At 30.9% G+C, this 19,766-nt stretch overlaps 1 protein-coding gene across 6 annotated transcripts in view; it reads right to left on the bottom strand.

Annotated features, from left to right (window-relative positions):
* Positions 1-19,766, bottom strand: part of CNOT2 (CCR4-NOT transcription complex subunit 2) — a 160,016-nt gene that overhangs the window by 12,927 nt on the left and 127,323 nt on the right. For all 6 annotated transcript variants that reach the window (XM_051961500.1, XM_051961501.1, XM_051961503.1 and 3 more), the window contains 9 exons: positions 16,223-16,370; positions 15,000-15,182; positions 9,303-9,382; positions 6,990-7,115; positions 4,866-4,990; positions 3,502-3,622; positions 3,243-3,399; positions 1,911-1,972; positions 1,757-1,806 (listed from right to left, as the gene is read on the bottom strand). In XM_051961500.1, coding sequence (XP_051817460.1) covers positions 1,757-1,806; positions 1,911-1,972; positions 3,243-3,399; positions 3,502-3,622; positions 4,866-4,990; positions 6,990-7,115; positions 9,303-9,382; positions 15,000-15,182; positions 16,223-16,370 — 1,052 coding nt within the window. The remainder of the gene's footprint in view (positions 1-1,756; positions 1,807-1,910; positions 1,973-3,242; positions 3,400-3,501; positions 3,623-4,865; positions 4,991-6,989; positions 7,116-9,302; positions 9,383-14,999; positions 15,183-16,222; positions 16,371-19,766) is intronic.

Here is a 19,766-nt window from a genome sequence, read left to right as displayed (position 1 = left end):
CTAACACTATAGCTCTCTACTTATATGACCTTTGTTCCCTTATACTGAACAGATTGGAACCAAATGGAACCAAATACGGTCTTTTTCAGCACTAGATCTGTGTGGAGAATGTCAAAAAATGAGAGTATAGATAATAATTTAGCTGGATGTTAAAAATAAAAAAGTAAGGCCATTACTATAAGTAATTTTAAGTGGTGAAGGGTAGAAGAATAACGTGTACCATTCATTTTGAAATAACTATTTTTGTCTAGGAATCAATGGCTTGTAATACAATATGGTGTCATCTTAGCTTTCCAGTGTCATTTCATTTCTACTCTCAGCTTGTGTTTCCCATCAAACTGCTCTATCATTTGAATACAGCATCATTCTCCCATAATTGCTCACATTCCTTCTAAGCCTTAAAAGACTTGACATCATTCACTTTGCCTATTTAATTTATCCCCATCTTTTAAAGTCCAGTTCAAATATCATAAAATGTCTTTCACTCTATGGTCGATGGCTTTCCCATGGCACTCAGCATTTTGCTTCATGCCTTTCTAATCATTTATGTTATCAAGTAAAATTCTATATCCTAATTATCTGTATTATGTTTATTTCCATTCTAGTCTGCATATTCCATAAAGGCAATGTCTTATTAACCTTTGCAAATCACCTATAACATCAATAACTCAATTATTTGTTGAAAAAATTGGTTTGAAAACTAGAATCAGTTTCTTTGTCAGTTCGTAATTAGTATGCCCGACTACTCTTTTCCCAAAATTATTTTAAATACATTACAAAATTCTGTAAGTCCTAAACAGTTAACAAATTTGTTTCTATTTAAAGACCTATCGCTCAGTTTCAAAGAATTTCCCCACTGTACATATTCTTCAATTGTTATAAAATCTGACAGTGCTTTTTATTGACCTCCTCCTTCCCATATTTCTGCTTAAGTTGGTTAAAAAGATTTATATTTTTCTCTATTGTTGAAATTTAAAATAATATTTCTCTTCTTAGAAATAGATTAGGGCTTCTATTTCTTAATACTTGTTTCATACTAGACTTAGGAAAAAAACAAAATATAATGAGATATGGAAAAATGTACTTCACAACTGAATTTTTAAGCACAGCTCATACATTGACAGTGAAAATAGAAGTAGGATATGAAAATTCTGGATTTAGAATTAGGAAGTCCTAGGTTCAAATACTATCTCAACACTTTTTTACCTTGGTCAATTCATTATATACCTTCTATATGCATCAGATAATTCCCTACAATTTATGTATTTACTAAATAACAGTTGGATTGCAATCTGTGGTAGTAGATTTTCTATACCAGGATTTTACCACACTAAAGAAGACAAAGACCTTTCACGTGTTTACAGAATATTTCATTTAAAGCCACAATATATGTCACTTTAAAATATTGTTCACTTTCAAGAACCAGAGCATATAATATAATTATCAAAGGGCAAAGTTCTCCATATAGTGTATATCATGGGCAGAAGTCCTATCTGTATGCTATTAATGACTACTTTGGAAAGCAAAATATCAGTATCTATAAATAATATTGGATCGCCAAGAAACCATTTGAATGTGAGAGAAAAAAAATGAACCAAAAGGAGATCAAATAGAATTTTATAAAGTGAAAAAACATATAATTTTACAAATTAAAGGCAGCTAAGTATTTCTGAAATGCAGCATTAAACTGTAAAAAATGTTTTACTTGTCAGATAATTAAACTTAGGTTGATTAAGGAGAAGAAAAGCATACTCACCTTATCTCTAATGTGAATGTTCGTTAAGTACTCAGATGGAACGTGGAAGTCTATATAATAAAAAAGGGGGGGGGGAGTGCTGATTACCTACTTATCTACAGATATTGGGAGTAAAATTGAGGGGATAAGTTTCAATGTGAATAGATTCCCCTACCTATGTCTTGAGGTCGACAAGGTGAAGATGCCCAAGGTGATGCAAATTTGGGATAGAGATTTCTGAACAGGGAAAAAAAAAAATTACTATCAAGTCAGTAAAATTTTTCCCACATATTTTTATATGTATATATAAATACATTGTGAATATGTGTGTATCTGTACATAGATACAGATATTTGTATATCACAAAGGATTTATTAATACTATAATATCACTGGGGAAAAAGATACTACATAATCATTATTTATCAAAGGCTAATATCTTTGGCACTGAGTTTTACTTGTGGAATTGGAGGATTTGATTTTATAAATTAAATAAAGATATAAGCTTCTTCCAAATGTTAACTAGTGAAATAAATAGCAGAAGCAAAAATTAATAAATTAAAGATCAGAACACTATAAAGGGATTATATATATGTATTATGTATATATATATTTATTTATATTTATAACTTTATATATTAACCCTAGAAATGTAATAAACACAAAATAGCCCTAAAGTTTTGTCACATTGGAAATTTTCTACTTTTACTTTTCATTCAAAGAAGTGGAAAAAAGAGGAAATCAATATAAACAAATTTCAAATGGGACTTAATCATGATATAACTTGCCTACTTTTATCATCAAAGCAATTTTTTGCCTTTTAGGGAATACCTTCATTAGTATTCACTCACACATTATGGCTCTCTTTTTAGTTTTAGCACATTTCTCTAAAAATTTTGCCAAACTAAATATGAGATAATTAATGTCTTAGCTAACTTTATTATCAAAGAATTAATATGGCAGAATTAACATAAAAACCCATAAAAGCTAAATTTATATATAGTGCTAGCATTTTTAACAAGTCAATTTAAAACAGAACTATAGATGCCATATTGCTAAATTAAGACTTTTTCATTACTAGTAGAACCCCAAATTAAAATACTTACTGATGGATTAAGCAATTATTTGGGCATATGATAAGGAACCATTTGGTAGAGGCACTTTAGCTTTAAAAAAAATTAGTATTTTCTAAAATTTTCATTAAAAAATTCAGAATGCTTATGTATTAAAGAAAAAAATGGATAAATACCTTTCATTAAAAAGAACAGTTATAAAGCCCATAAAATATACTACAAGTTTATAGTTTAATGGAAAGCTTATAATGCTAATTGATTTTCTTCAAAACTATGAGGCTATTTTTTTACCAAAAAGAAAATTTCAATTTAACTGACAGTACATTTCAATGCTTTACTTACAAGATAAATTTACTTTGTTTTTTACTAATATATATCATAAAAAGCAATAAAGCTTTTTTAAAAAATGATTTTGTTTACTGAAAAAAGACTTACTCAGGAGAGTTGAGATTGAGGCCTAGTGTTGTTAAGTCACTTCCTAATGCAAGATGTACCATTCCTGGGTCTGTCTCTGCTGCTCTAATAAATGTCAGCAGGCCAATCATTCCAAATTGGTCCGTCACCATCCCTTGAGGAATGTTAGTAACCCGACCTAGATAAGAATACCACATTTTTAAATTTTAAAGTTCTTTTCTGTGTGAAATAAATAATATACATTCAAAAATTTGTTAAATTGTCTCTTATATGGGCCCACCATCAGGTAACACCTGGATCCCTTTTTTCTGCTGGTTATTGTTTTGTGTTGTTGAACTTTTGTCTCCAGGGAATTTGGGTCCATCTGTACTTGAAGATGTCTTACCAGATGTATTCAAATTCTGAAACGAGGAAGAATTTTCAAAAGTGAATGTAAAGTCTGCTTATTTGCAAAAACTCTCATGATCACATATTTGATGAATATTTATTATGTGAATATAATCACAACTTATATATCTGGAAATTATATTTAAGTTAATGACAAGTTAATATATCTTTCACAAGGTATAGATAGCATTCTATTTATCTTTGAAAATCCCTTTTAACAACCCAGTGAGGCCTTACTCCTTTTTTGGGAATTTTTGAAATGGAACTACTTAGGATTACAAAGTTATTAAAATGTTTTAAAAATAACAATAATTCATGAACTCTCTGAAATCTTTCCATGTATACCAAATTAAGAATCCCTGCTCTAAAGTCTCCACAGCACCCCATAAAACATTCAAATAAATTTAAAATAAAAAAAAAAAAATCAAGTGCAAAGCCTATAACAGTCATTTCTCTCTAGTCAGAAAGATAAAAAATTTTGAGGGAATTCTTTAAAACAGAATTTATAAAGGTTCTCCATTAGGAAAAAAACAAAAAACAAAAAACAAATTACCTAACTTATTTCCATAAATGATATTACTCCTGCTTAGAATATGTGATTTCTTATATTGTTCTTAATGTCCTTATGTTTTCAACTGTGATAATAAATAACATTTTTAGTGAAGAGATACTTCATATAAGTGTGAACAAAATAAACATGTTGGGTAAACCAGAATAGGAAATCTTTTTGCTAAAATCAACACAGGAATAGAAATGGGAAAATTCATTCCAGAAAATGCAGTTCCTTAGTTGGATATAATATTTCCTTTCTTTTCTTTCTTTCTTTATTTGTGTTGAGACAATTGGGGTTAAGTGACTTGTCCAGGGTCACACAGCTAACAGAGCCACACAGCTAGGATGTGTTAAGTATTTGAGATCAGATTTTCTCCTGACTCCAGGGCTGGTGCTCTGTCCACTGTGCCACCTAGATGCCTCTGGATATAATATTTCAAACATCAAGAGAGTCAGGTAACAGGAACTACAACAAAATTTTAAATTAATTCTGAGATCAACAACAATTTGCAAACTGATAGGAAACAACAATGTATTCTGATAAATTATGTTTTCTATATCACTAAAAATTTAATTGTTACTATATATACACACACACAGATACACACACACACACACACACACACACGACTTCAAAATGCCAAATATAGTGAGAAAAGAAGAATCTTAAAAAAAATTTTTTTTAAATGATTTACAGTAACTTACAGATTTACTGTCCTCATTACTTGTTGTTGGGTCTTTATAGCTGGAGCCTGGCAATGCTGGAAAATCTTCATTGTGTATTGAAAAGTCCTGGGATTGCTCACTTGCTGGTTTTGTTACCATTCCAACTAGGTAGTGAAAACAAAATTACAGATGTTTAAAAAAATCTTTATGATTAACATTTTGCTAAATATTTATTAAACTATGCTAATGAAATGGATTACATATGTATATTTTAAAATATCTGTGCTCATTAAGAACAAGATATGAATGTTTTTATTTGTAAACATTTAGAACCCTGCTCCAAAAATGTTTTATATTAATATTGTCTGATCTCATAATATCTTTTTCTGTAGAATAATACAAGGGAGGTCAGTGATAGATAGCATTGTAGCACTAATTCAGTGCCATATTGTAAATACTTAATATTATCTGATATCAGCTTCAGTAGCAGTAACTTGTTTTTATCTAAAAAGCTTGCTTTCTTTAAAATGTTAACTAGGTAATATACACACTACTAGTTAGCTTTCAAACACAAATGCATAAAGTAATGTTTAAAAGAACATGCCAATATTCTATTTAAAAATGACTTACAGGGTGGGAAAATTGCAATCAATTATATAACAACTCCACATTATTTCAGATTTTCTTAGGACTCCATGTTCTAGATGTATAACATGCAAGAACTGGGAAGTAATCCTCCCACTATACTTGGCATTGGTCAGGCCCTTAATAGAATACAGTGTCCAGTTTAGGGCTCCACAATTCAAGTACGATATGGAGAAACTGGAGATGGTCCAAGGAGAACAACGGAAATGATTAAAGGGATGAAAAATTGGACCTATGAGGAAAGGTTAAAGACATTAGAGTCTGAATTGAAAATTCTATTATGAACAAAATAGTTCTCTGTTTCATGATCTGGAGGCCCTAGAAATCCTTCTTGCTTAGAAATCTTAAAAGGATTTTGCTATGGGATTAGAACCTATCGTTTTAAGTAAGTTATCTTTACACATACATGATTTACATCAGAATATTTCCAAGGGTTTAAATTCCCCAATTTACAAAAGAATTCACACTATACATGCATGTGATTTATTGCCTGCCTATAAGCTTTGTGTAAATTAACTATATATTACATTATTGGGCTTGTTTCAGTTTTAACTCGGCAGTTTTCTCTGCACTCTTGCTTTTCAATGAAACATGAGCAGGGGATTATAGTAGACCTGAAAAATACCTAGATTATAGTGGTAACTACCATGATTTTAATGTTCACTGCTATTTGTATGGTCTTTGGCAATTTTTTGGGGGGAGATCTTTTCTGGACCTCCCTTTTCTTGTCTGGGGAAAAAAGGAGATAATTAAACTGAGTACATTAAATTTTTTCTAAGTCTATTCCAATTGAGACTCCATGGTTGTAATTTAGGCAGACTACAAAATAGCTTCTTGCACTAGAAGAATAATTTTTGAACAGTCAATCAATTATTCATTGATGCAATCAAAGTTTGCACATGATAGTCCTTCTCCTTTCTGTTTTTTTCTTTCCCTCTTACTTGCAATGTTCTTTCTCTCACCTCTACCACAAAGAACCTCTTTAAGAAAAAGCTCAAGCATTACCTTCTTCACTGTCTTTCCTAGTTTCCCCTAATTTCTAATGCTTCCCCTCCTAAATTACCTTGTTTTTAATTGATTATAGATTATATTTATATGCAGATACAGCCATGTCTATCACCCTCATTACAAGTATCTTCCAAGTAGGAATGGTTTTGTTCTTTTTATTTACATCCCTGGCACCTAATACTATGCTTGGCCATTAGTAAATCTTGTATTAGTAAGTAACCATAAATTATTATTTATCAATTAATGTTGAATATGTTCTCTGGGAAAATATTTCAAAGATATAACTTATTAGCAAATTCTTGGTGTGTATCTATGCCTCACTGCTACACTTCACATTTATGGTTTTTTTCCTCGCCCAAAATAACAAAATTTTGAAGCAAATATAGTCAAGGAGGTGTTTTCAAAAACCATTTTGAATATACTGATTATCCTAATCAACTGAAATACACTCACTGAAATTTCTTTTGATTTCTCAACTTAATGGTCTTCCCCCACCCCTCCTAAGCTTACCATAAGGAGCTCTTCCAGCTAAGGGGTTTATTAACGGAGTTGGGTTACCGCTTCCTTCCCTTCTGTTTCGATCTGCTAGCGCTGGAAAATCTGAAAGGTCCAATCCTGTCACATTTTCACTTCCATCTAAACAGTGACAAAATATGTAAGTTATAAATCTTTGCATTCATGTAAAATCTCATGATTTTAAGTAATCAAATAATAAATACCCAAGGAGAAATATCATTTTGCATGAATATTATTCAAAACACTGTATTAGTCATCATCATTACCCACCTAGGCTCAATGTTGGATCAAGATGTTTTACACTTATAAAACAGGTGAGGTATGATTTCACATCTTCAGGTATTACCATTTTTTTAAAAAAGTCATAAGACAAAACATTCTGAACTATGATAAATTCCTAAAATCTTAATATATTAAACATGTAAAAGGGGTATTTGGAAAATATTATAAAATTGCAGGATTAAGGTTAAGGAAGAATTGTAGAAATTTAGGTACTACTGTGATTAACTGTTTAAAATAAATTACACTGTTTCCGAGAGTAATAAATGTTGATAAAGTATGTTTAAGCATAAAAAAATAAACTTCCCAAATTAATAAAACTTTAGAATCAGAAGCCTATTATTTACACTACTCAAAATGGATAGTTTGTATGAAAACTAGATCAAACTTAAAAAGTAGATTTTCTTCTAAGATTTAAACTCAAGACTTTAAGGATGACGAAGTAGACAAAAATTCAAATATCAGTTAAATTGACAAAACTGACAATTATATACCCTAAGGTGCAAAGTAATAAAATATAGGAAAATTAAAAACAGGAAATGCAAGATGGATTTTTCGTGGCTCTATTATTTCAGAATTTGGAGGATCCATGACTTTGTGGGTGTGCATACTCACTTAACTAAAGCAGACTACTTTAGAAACTACTATAGAAACAATTTCAGATAATTACCATGAATGAAAAATGCCATCACCTTATCATCATCCTAGAAATAAGTCTCTCAGAAATTAAGTAAATATTTTGTATTACAGCTTGACCTCTCCCTCCCCCCTTTACGTTTGATAAGTAAATTCTTTGATCTGTTTAGGGCACTCTACATGTGGAAAACTCTTTACAAAGATGTAAACTCCTTAAAACTTCTACAATTCGCTCTCTCTATATGCTATAGCATGATGATGCCTCTCTTTAAAAAGCTAAATTTAAAGCATTTAAAAAAAAAAAAGTAATGGAGGTACAAAAATTACAGTCAGATACTTTTTTATTAGTTAACAATTGATAAAAAAACAAACAAACCCAAAACTATCATTTGAATGTTTAAAAGTTATGCTGAAATTTTACAGCACAGTACATTGTGTCATGTCATGGAATTCTAGTATATTATAAACTATATAAAAGTCACAAGAAACAAATAAATCCCCAAATCTCATGTTTCATTAACATTTTTATTTTCTAAAGAATTTTATTATTTTTTCATTTTAAAGATATTTATCTATAAAGTAATTCTCAAAAGTTTTAAAGTTCTATAAAAACTTAATTTTTTCTTCCTTGCTGAGCTTCCTATTCAGGTTAAAACCATTCATTACTTAGAAAGCTAATAAGTCTATCTCACCTACTATTCTCTTACTTTTCTCTCATATCAATTTATTTCAACCTCAACTAAAAAATTTTTCTCCTTCCTTTTTGTTCCCATGCTCCCAGTTAGGGATCAACTCAAGTTTGAGGTTCTTCTTGTCTTTACCTTCCATAAGAGATAAAATAGCGTCAGTGGATCCTGCTACTAAAGTTCCAGGAAAGGATTTGGTTAACATTGGATTACATTGAAAACTGCTTATGTCCAATTTTATTTTTCTTTCAATAATTGTAGTAAATATTCAGCTCATGAAAACTTAAAATTTCAAAAATTACATACATGATCAAATGTTCATGTTTTTTAAACCTATATCTTTTTAAAGACTATTTTTCCATATTTCTGGTGGGGAGAACAACTTCTGAAGGACAATGACTTCTGATATAGAAGAGATCTTTGGAAAGGTGCTAATAATAGGGATAGCTAAAAGTTGCCAATATATTACAATAATTTATGTGTTATAAAATGATGTTCAATGTTTCCAAGCAGACAGCAAACACAACATTATGTAACTAAATAGCATCTCTCTATTACCATTAAGTAATTAGTAACATCAAAATATTAAGTTAATTCATAACAAAAATATTGTGTATCAAGCTCAACAACCAAAATACGCTTTATGCTTCAATGATGCAGGGTTTTATTTTTTTTTCCTATACTACTGTTTATGAAAGACGCTTACCTGTTCCATTAAAAATGTTACTTGATAGAGAGTTATTCATTCCAAATGCCTGATTCCTGTTCATTCCAAATCCAGACATACTGGGTACACAGAAAATAGTTTTAGATATAAGAACACTAACTTTCAACTGAGAAAAAAAAACAAGTACATACTTTTGATTTCCTTGTTTCAGATTATAACTTTTAGAAACTGATGTTAATCTCAGTTTACTAAATGCAATTTTTGTTCTGCTTTAACTAGTCTGGTCTGTTAAAACCAAATGGATGAAGTACCAGGTTTGTTTGTTTTTTTTCCTTAAAAGATTATAATGAATAAAATAAACATAAAATGAAAAGCAGTTATACCTACCTAGGAAGATAAGAAAGTTATAAGTACCATTTAGTGAACAGACTAATAACTATCCTGAGAATAAATACAATGCTCAGTAGTTTTACTATTAAGATTAGTTGGTTTATATGAGTTTTCATTTTGCTACACTATAAAGAACATTATCACCAATGAATTAAACGTGCTTCACAATATATTATTTCATAATGACCCTGATCTCTCAGGTTAAACTGTAAATTCCATGAGACCAAATGCTCAGTCTTCAGCTATTTTATTATCTCCCATCTACACAGTTAACATTCCAAATGTCTGTTAAATCACATCCTTTTAAAGCTCATTTATAAATTTTTAAAGGTCAAAATGCATGAAAGTTACCATAAAATTAAATCTAAAGAAACCATGATCATAGACATGTCTTCAATACTGGAAAAATCTGGGATTTTATTACCGTAGATACTATCTCTACTGACTCTGGACACAAGAAACTTATAGAAAGTCTTAAAGAGCTATGGTTCTCCAAGTTGAAAATCTACTGGCCAATCTCGGATAACAAACCTCTCTAGACTTAATTATGGTAGTCTCACTTTAACAAGCATACAGTCCATCATTGGGTCTTTTCAGCTCAGTAGGACTTGCCAGAGTTTATATTCCAATAATATAATCCTTAAGAACAAAGGATTGCCTCATGATAAGACATCAAAAAACTTACAAATAATTAAGAATTCTAATTTTTAAAAATGCAAATCTTATGTTGACAAAGTATTACTACTTAAGACTTTTTATGTTCATTGTGATCAAAAGACCCACAGGTTTTCTAGTCAATATTGGGAAAATGCTCCAAGTTGATTATAATGTAGAATGGTGACTGGCTTTCTTTTAATCTATTCTTGTGAGGTTAGAGGGAAGTAAAAAATGTTTACAAGACATATAGCTAGAGGAAGCAAGCAAATGGCAGAAAGATAGATATAGTTAAAATTGATAATGCAAGAAATATTCAAACACAAGTGTTTCTTAGATGAGAAAATGTGCTATGGCACTTCAGAGCTTTGTATATGACAAACATTTAAAAAGTGTTTATACAAAAAGCCAAAAAAAAATCCAACTATATTTTTAATATTAAAAAAAAATAAAAATAACATGGGATATGCTGCTAGAGATAGCTCAACCTGTTATTACATTTTTGATATGAGGATGTATACCTCAAAAAAAAAAAAAAAAGCAAACAACAAATCAGGGCTTGATTTATTTGTTGTCTAGACTTAAGTAATGTAGAAAATGTTAATAATGGAAATTAAACTTAAAATGTGTCACTCATACTTTTTTTCCCTAGAGTAAGCCATTAAACATATACAAGTATACTACTGATAGTAATAGTAGCAAATATGTACCACTTTTAGATTCACGCAATGTATCTCATTTGTTCTGCATAACAACTCTAGGAGGTAGGTGTTATTATCTCAGATTTTACTGATGAGGAAACTGAGGAACAGAACTAGTGAGTATCTATAGCAGGATTTGAATTCAGGTCTTGCTGACTCCAAGTTCAGCACTGTAACAACTGTGCTTCTTTGACATGAAAAATATTTAGTAGGATGAGCTAAAACAAGTATAAAAACAAATGAAAACATATTAGATTATAAGTACAAAAACACAATACAAAGGGGTATGAGATTAGATAAAATACTCTAGATAAAAAAATTAGCAAAGAAATGACATGTAAAATATTAGATAGCAGTAAATTACAAAAGAGTTGAATAAAAGTAGGAACTTGTAGAATGAAGAATAAATAGAAACTGTGCTAACAACAAAGAAATATTTTAAATATTTATAGGGTACAAACATTATGTCAGGGTCTTCTAAAATTCTCTTCCCCAAGTTCTTTTTTCAAACATTAATTAATCAATTAATACCTAATAATAAAGTTGGTTTTAAGAAAGCTTTTGCTGGACAGAACTAAAACATCTAAACCTGAAAACATTTAAATGTGGGCAAATAGTTCTTTGGAAACTATAAATCACACGTTTCCCCTCTCCAAAACATTTTGTTTGACCTGGCCTTAAAAATAAAAATCAAAAAAATTTCTATGAAATTGATAGTTTCCAAAAGCAGAATGGCAAATCTTAACGAGGAAATGAGAAATTAATGCAAATACTTTATAATTTCATGCTTTACAAGGACATTTTGTAGTGTGTAAAGTCACTTTCACATTATGTCATCTTGAAATAGATATGGGCATATCCCATTTTACTGATGAAGCAAAAGAAATTAAGTGACTTGTTTAATTTGATAAGCTTAGGTAAATAGTAAACTTAGAACCCTTTTCTTCTGATTCAAGGTCCAGCATTCTTAAAGCTTATCACGTAACTTCAGGAATAGAATCAATTCTCTTAAATGCTATGTTAAACAGAAAGTGCAAGACTTGTTTTAAACACAAGTTTTATTAAAAGAAAAACTTACCAGAAAAAATTACCTGAAGAAACCCAGCAAAAGTCTTGATTCTAATTTATGATAATATATACTATTTTTTAAAATAGATCTATGACATCATTGGTATATGGTTATGATGCATAAACCAATACAAAGGATACACAAAGTAAAGACTTGGGCTTGGGAAGTTGAATAGAGCAATGACAGTTTAAATATATGTTAGAAGCAGGGCTCTAAGGTCAACTCTATATACTCTGCTGTGGTATCTATCATAACAGCCACAAGTTGAAGCTTTCTTTGTATAATAAGGCTTTATCAATCATTATTAATTTTTTTTTTAATTTACAAAAATGATATGGGGAACTCTTAAGATAGATAATATAAAACAGTGAATCAAGAATGAGCCTTGGAGTTAGCCTGAGTTCAACTTAACGTTCCAGGAAGCTCTTTAAGAAGCAAAGATTCAGAGCAGCTGCCAATCTGCATCAAAAGAGGTTCCCCTCACTAGGAGGAAATGAAGTCTCAGGTCCAATTCAAAAATAAGATAGAGCATTTAAATACATCTCCTAAAATGGTAAGCAATTAAAATGGGTATTTTCATTCCTCAATATTGCACAAGGTAATAATTGGTCTAGCTATTTTCTCTCTCTTCTCAATCAGGACACCTGGACAGCAGTCTCTTTGGTCAAATTTCTTGGTTCCTGGTACTATCACAGTTCATGCCTGTCAAACCTTAATCCTAGATTACAAAAACATGCCTCTTTCCTTCCTAAGCAAGTGATGTTACATGGACTGGAAGGAAGCAACAAAATTATGCTGACTGCGTATGCTCTAAATTTATGGCAGCTGATCTCAGCCACGCCCTTGCTACAGCATAGTAATATTACTACTTCCCTTAATTGAGTTCCCATTGCATTTATGCTAGTTGCTCTTGCAGTCCCTTTTTCTTAATATTCTCACTTTATCTATGGAGGATCTTTGCTTCATATTTCACTGAAAACACGAGGCTATTTGCCAAAAACTCACTCTTTTGACCTCTTCCTTATCTCATATCCTTGGATATGAAGTCCCACTAACTTATTTTTCACTCCTGCTTGCTGAGACTAACTCCTCTACAGGTGGAAGCAATATTCCATTTCTTTCCATCTTCTCCAATAGATTAAATTGACTCAACAGCACCCTCTTTTTCTCTAAAATCTTCAATCTTTCCCAATCTCTCAGACCTCACTGACTGCCTACAGACATGCCCAATTCTTCATCATCCTAAAAAACGCAACCAAAACCCCTCAAATAAACCTTCACTAAATTCTGATAAGCCTATCAGCAACTGACCTACATCATTCCTCATCTCAATTAAGAAAGCCAAAGACTAAAAGTTTTCACTTTCTTTCCTACTTCACTTCATCACTCAACTGAAGGCTCTCTCAAGTTACCAATGAGTTCTTAAATGACAAAATTAATGGACTAGTATACTGGTCACCTTCTGTGTACTCTGTCCTCTTGGAGTTTTTGTGGTTCTGTTTTATCTTGGTAATGTTATTTATTTGACAAACAAATGTCATCTTTGATGGATCTTTATCCATGTCATGCGCCTTAACTTTGAATATCCCTCAAGGCTTTTATCTTGGCCCTTTTTTTTTCTTTACATATTCCCTCACTTGATAATTTCATTACATGTTATATATTCCATTACCACGTTTAGGCAGATGACTGTCAGATCTATATGCTGAGACCTTGTCAGTGTCGTAGACTCTAGTCCTACTTTAGCAATTGTCTGTTGGATATTTTGAACTCAGATTTTCTACTGAATTCTCAAACTCAACCAAGACAAAATTTATCTTTCCCCTCAAGCTCTCTCATCTTTTGAAATTCCCTATTACTGTCTATAAGCCTTACAATTACCCAACTTCAAAGATTCAGTGATTCCTTAACTAGTCTCTCTCTTGTTCACTACCGTATTCAATTAGTTTCAAATACAAATTACTTTCTTTAGTTCATCTGTTGTAGATGTATGCTCTCTATTTACACAACTGTTAATGCTGACTCTCTTGATTGACTACAGCAATAGCCTTTAAATTGGCATTCCTGCTTCAATCTACCTTCCATTAATTAATCGGACCATATCATCCCCCTGCTCAATAAACTCTATTGGCTCATTATTTCCAAGATCAATTATAAGGTCCTTTTGTTTGTAATTTAGAGCCCTTTATAATTTACCTTCTTCCTATCTTTTCAATTTTTTAATATTCTACTCCTTTCCACATACTCTTATGACTCAGCCAGATTAGCCAACAGCTGATCCTCAAACACCCACTTTGTCTCCTATTTCTATGCTTTTGCAAAGCCTGTTCCTCATGCATGAAATGTTCTTTGTTCCAATATTCACGCTTAGGATATCAAGAGTTAAGACTCTACTCTAGCACTATCTACTTTAGGAGGCCTTTTCTGGTCTCCCTAGCTGACAGAATCCTCTTCTCTAAGGTAACTTTCTATTTATGATATATTTATCTTTTACATTCTGATTAATATATGTTCTTTCCCCTTAGTAAAATGTAAGCTCGTAGAGGGAAGAGACTTTATAAAATTTATTTTCTTTATTTCCAGCACTTATCATAGTGCCTGATACACAGTACTCATTTAATGATGCTTATTTATTGGTTAATAAAAGTGCACATTTAAATATGATTAAGCAATTTTCCCACCCTTCACCATCTTTGGGGAAAAAAAAAAAAACAAAACTTTAAGGCCAGAGAGTGTGGGCAAAATTGAAATGGAAAAGAAATGAAATCTTTGATCACAAGTATGAGATGATATATCATTATGAGTTCATAGATAAAAGAGGATATGAGCAGAGTTGTGGGCATGAATAGCAATGCTGGCAACAAGCCAAAAGATAACAAGAAATCAATTCATATACATGCAATATAATCTAATTTACCTTACCTGTTCACAGTAAAAGGTTGTCTAGAGGGTTGCTGCTTTGGCATACATATTATGCTTGGCGAGCTTCTGTTAGGGCTACCTAACCCTGAACTGCTCATGCTATTTGTCCTGTTGGCAATTCCAATACCTTGACCAACCTGGGAGTGGTTAATCATATTCCTAGGATTCATAGGTAATATACCCCTGAAAAAGAAATCATTTATAAAAAATGGGATCTTGAGAATCCCTCATTAAATTTCTAAATTAAAATTTCTATCATAATTTAGATTTCCTAATGTATTTTTTACAATATCATTCAAATTTATTATGTTCTTCATATTCTTTCTCTGGATACTGGTGGAAGAACAGGTAAATTACAATAGGCATTAATGGAAGAAGAAAGATAAAATACTGTTAATCTTAAATAATGGGAAAGAATACTTTGATATGAAATGCCCAAGAATATGACCCTTCTAAAATTAAAGCACAAATTCTTACTTTCTGTCAACAAATAGCAAATTACAAAAAATGGAAAGTAACACATACTCTTATACCCAATCACTCCAGCCCTATTTAACTTTTTTTGGGGGAAAAGAAGAAATGGGAGCAAGGGGGAAGATATTTGTTAGAATGACTGTGTCCAAACAAAATGAAGCAATAAATCTTGCAGCATCAAATTTCTTTTAAAAGAATATCCTGCCAGGAGGGGATAAAAGAAGGGGGAAGGGGAAAAGGCAGCTGGGTAGATAGAGCACCAGCCCTGAAGTTAGGAGGACCTAAGTTCAAATCTGGTCTGACATTTAACAATTCCTAGCTGTGTGACCCTGGGCAAGTCACTTAACCCCAATTGACCCACAAATACATGAAAAAAAAAATAATTTCTTAATACTTTGCGCAGCATTTATTGGTTTTGACTTTAACTCTATAAGGGAAGATGTATTTTGCAAATGTTTCACCCTATTACAACATAGATATTTAAATGAAATGAAATGTTTAAGAGCAGTACATCAATTTCCTGTCTCAATGAAAGCACTAACCAAAAAAATAGGTGTTTCCTTAATATATATATAGTTATAGTTATTATTTGTTGATATTATTAATAGATTATCTTTTTCAGAACATAAACAGATCTAGTGATACCACTACGTGTGTGTGTGTGTAGTATGTACACACACACACACACACACACACACACACACACACATACAGATTTTAAAGACATATTTGAAATCACTAATAAATACCTGCTTGGAGATGGAGGTGTGTGAAGCGACATTGTTGGTACCCCTGTTGTTGGCGTGACGTGGCTTGGTAACTGAGTGCCTTGTGATAAGCTGCGATTTAACTGAGGAGTATTGTTGCTCATTCCTCTCATTGGAAGGCCCAGTGCACCTATTAAAAATTATAAGAGGAAAAAATAACCAATTTTGAAAGGTTTTAAGATATGCATTAAGAAATTGCAAAATTACAAATTTCTAATGATATAAGTTAAACTTCTCTGAATGGTATTTTAAAAGAAATTTCTACATCAAAATATTCTCTAATCTATAACATTTAAAAATTTTGTCCAATCATGTCCATAATTTAATAACAGATTTATGTGCTTTATTAAAGTCCAAGAACTACAATTTTGAGTTGTTTTATTAAGATCAACGTACAATGTCATACTTCAGAATCTGTTTCTATTAAGCTCTTTATTTGCCAAGTTAAGACATAAGTTACTTTATTAAAAAGCTTAATTCTGTTTAGTTTATATTATTTTAATTTCAATTACTTAAATTAGTGTGGAACATAATAAAGTTGAGAAAATTTTCCATTTAGAGAATATATTCACAAATAAAAAAATTATGCTATTAAAGGTTAACCAAAAGTCTATTCTAAATATACCATTGGTGTTTGTCTACCAACCTTTTTAAAAAGGATTTCATTTCAGACCTCTGATAACAGATACCACTAATATCTAGGGAATAGGGGTTTTAAATAAGTAAATTTCTCACAAAACTTAACCATAGTTAAACTATGATATAACTAAAACATAGTAAATTGAGTAGCCTTTAGACAGTAATTTTTTTAAAAACAGGAAATACAGAAAAATATTTAACTTATTTTCTTCATAGCTCAGAGATACACCTCTTCTCCATAAAATTAAGCTTTCTAATTTTGAACTGTAGAGCTAGAAAGGACATTTCATTGTACAGATGAGGAAATTGAAGGCCTACTACTTCTATGTCTGCTCTTAAAAGCAACTTCTCTCCTAGACCTTTTAATTCATAGCTTCTAATCTACTATAAATAGGAAAACAAAGAAAATCACAACAATTTAGAGGTGGAAAGACTTTGGAGATCATTTAATTTTATAAATGAAGAACCCCCAAAATTAAAGTGAACTACACAGATGTCAGAGCCAAAATTGAAACCTAGATTTCCTATGATCAAACACTTACTCTATACCATAGAAAACATACTATGTTAATTATATATGTCTGACTGATGTCTCTGAGTTCATAAAAGATTTGTTTATTTCTAGAGTCTAAATTTATAAATACTTCAGTACTTAAAAGATATGTGAATTCATCTGTGATTTTATAGATGGTAAGATATGTTCTACGAGGCTCAGAAAATTTGTACAAAATAACAAAGGGAAATAGCTGAATAAAGAAAAATGGCAGAAAATCCCCAATTCTCTCCCCTTAACTTCAATAATCACTTTTGTTACTCTAAAAATCAAGCAACATTTCACTAATTTGAGGACTACTACAGTTTTTCTTCTTTTTTTTAAATGCTGTGAAAAAGTAGTTAGCAATTATATGTTAATTAAGCATCAACAAAGCCCTAAGTGAAGAATTAATGAATTAAAAATACCACATTAGTACTGTGGTCACACTGTGAGACTCACATTTTCAAAACTTTCTTACCAGAAAAATGTTTTCCAGATACTATGAATGTAATGATTAAATAATTTTTTATTCTCTAGCATAATAAAGTAACTATTTCTCAGTTTCTATATCGTAACAAATTTTTACAATACAAAGCTAATTTGTTAAACAGGAAGCTGATAAGCTTAAAACTCAGGCTACAAACCTCCTTGATTTCTATGGACTCAAAACCCATAATTATCACATACATTATGCTTACTAATGTTTAATTTTGAAATGAAAAACCATGAAGAAGCTGACCCCATGTCATTTATCACTTCTGGGAAGTGCACAATGTCTTGAGACTATCAGTGAGGCAATTCAAACTGATTCTCTCTTGAGGCCCAACAGAGAAGAGTGGATTGGAAAGGAAAAGCCCAAGGAAGCAACATAAGAGTTATTTCTTTATGTGAATATAAATATAGGAATATTTATATAAAATATAAATAGGAATGTGAATATTTACATGAATATGAATACACATATAATTACAAAATATATATGAATATAAATACAAACTTCAATCCAGATTCATATTTTCTCTGCTCTCAACATAACTTCTCCTACTTCAATTTTTATTCTTGCTCTCTGTAGTAGAGGTTCTTAACGTTCTATGTAAAGTGTCATATACTCCTTTGACAGTTTGGCAAAGTCCACAGAACTTTTTTAATAATAATGGCTATTATCTACATTAATTGAAGGACATACTAAATTATAAGGAAAAGTTATTGAAAATGAAAGTGTGATTTTTCTTCCTGTCCAAGTTCATAACTCCTCACTTCTTCATCCCTTCCCACCCTTTCTGAAATCTATTCATGGATACTGGAGAGTCTAGGTTAAGAATCTTACTGTATATATCATTTTATCCTAAAAGTGTAATTTTAGTTATAGGTGTCCCAATGAAATTTATTTCTTATGCTCCCTGGCCTGGAAGTGGAATCACAGAATATTAAAGATTAAAAGTACCTAAAGAAAAAGAAGATCATTCAGTTCAGTTTTCATTTTATAGATGAAGTAACTGACACAGATTTAGAAATCTGTCCAAGGTTACAATTAGAGGCAGGAAACAAAGTTTCTTGATTTAAAATTTAGTGCTCTTTTCACTACACAACAGATAACACAAATTATAGAGAAGAATGGATGCAAAACTATGACCCCATTTCTCTTTTAAAGCTCAATTCAAACAATACCTCTTCTCTCATAAATAATACTTTTCCCTGAAGCCATCTCTAATCCTCAGAATAAAAAAACAATTTCCTTAGGTGGCAAAGAACAATTTGACAACTTTCTGTAAATCATAAAGTTTAACTTAGATTAAATTATTCTTCTTCCTTCCCTGTCCTTATGTTTCTTTTCTTTTCTTTTTCTTCTATTTTTTTTCTGCTTTCTTTCCCATTATTTTCCTTTCTCTAATTTCTTTTTCCATTCTCCATCTTTTTCACTGTAAGCAAAAAGATGTCTTTTTGCCTGCTATGATTACCCTTAAGACTACTATAAATGTTAAACCACAGTTACTCAATTTTTTTCATGCATTTCCCCAAATACATTCCAAGGTTTTTCATAAAAAATAACATCAGAAAAGTTAAGGTATCAAACCAAAAAATTTCTAAAGCAAGTCTTTTAGGGAAGAACTAACCATAACAAAGTATTTACTCAAGTGTAAGTTTGCACACTTTCTTCAGTTTATTTTTTAAGCTAAAAGTCAAAGAAGATGGCATTAATAAAGGAAATGTAGAGATAATCTGAAATATTCATATTTTATTACTTAATATTCACCCTATTCCCTCCACAAAATAATTAGCATTTAAATGTCAGTTTCTGTCTGAGGAAAATGCTAACTAATAAAAAAAAAGAAAGAAAGAAAGAAAAAGACA

The sequence above is a fragment of the Antechinus flavipes genome, chromosome 5 (assembly GCF_016432865.1).
Source record: "Antechinus flavipes isolate AdamAnt ecotype Samford, QLD, Australia chromosome 5, AdamAnt_v2, whole genome shotgun sequence".
In the NCBI taxonomy this organism is placed as follows: Eukaryota; Metazoa; Chordata; class Mammalia; order Dasyuromorphia; family Dasyuridae; genus Antechinus; species Antechinus flavipes.
This window is presented reverse-complemented; position numbering and strand designations above follow the sequence as displayed.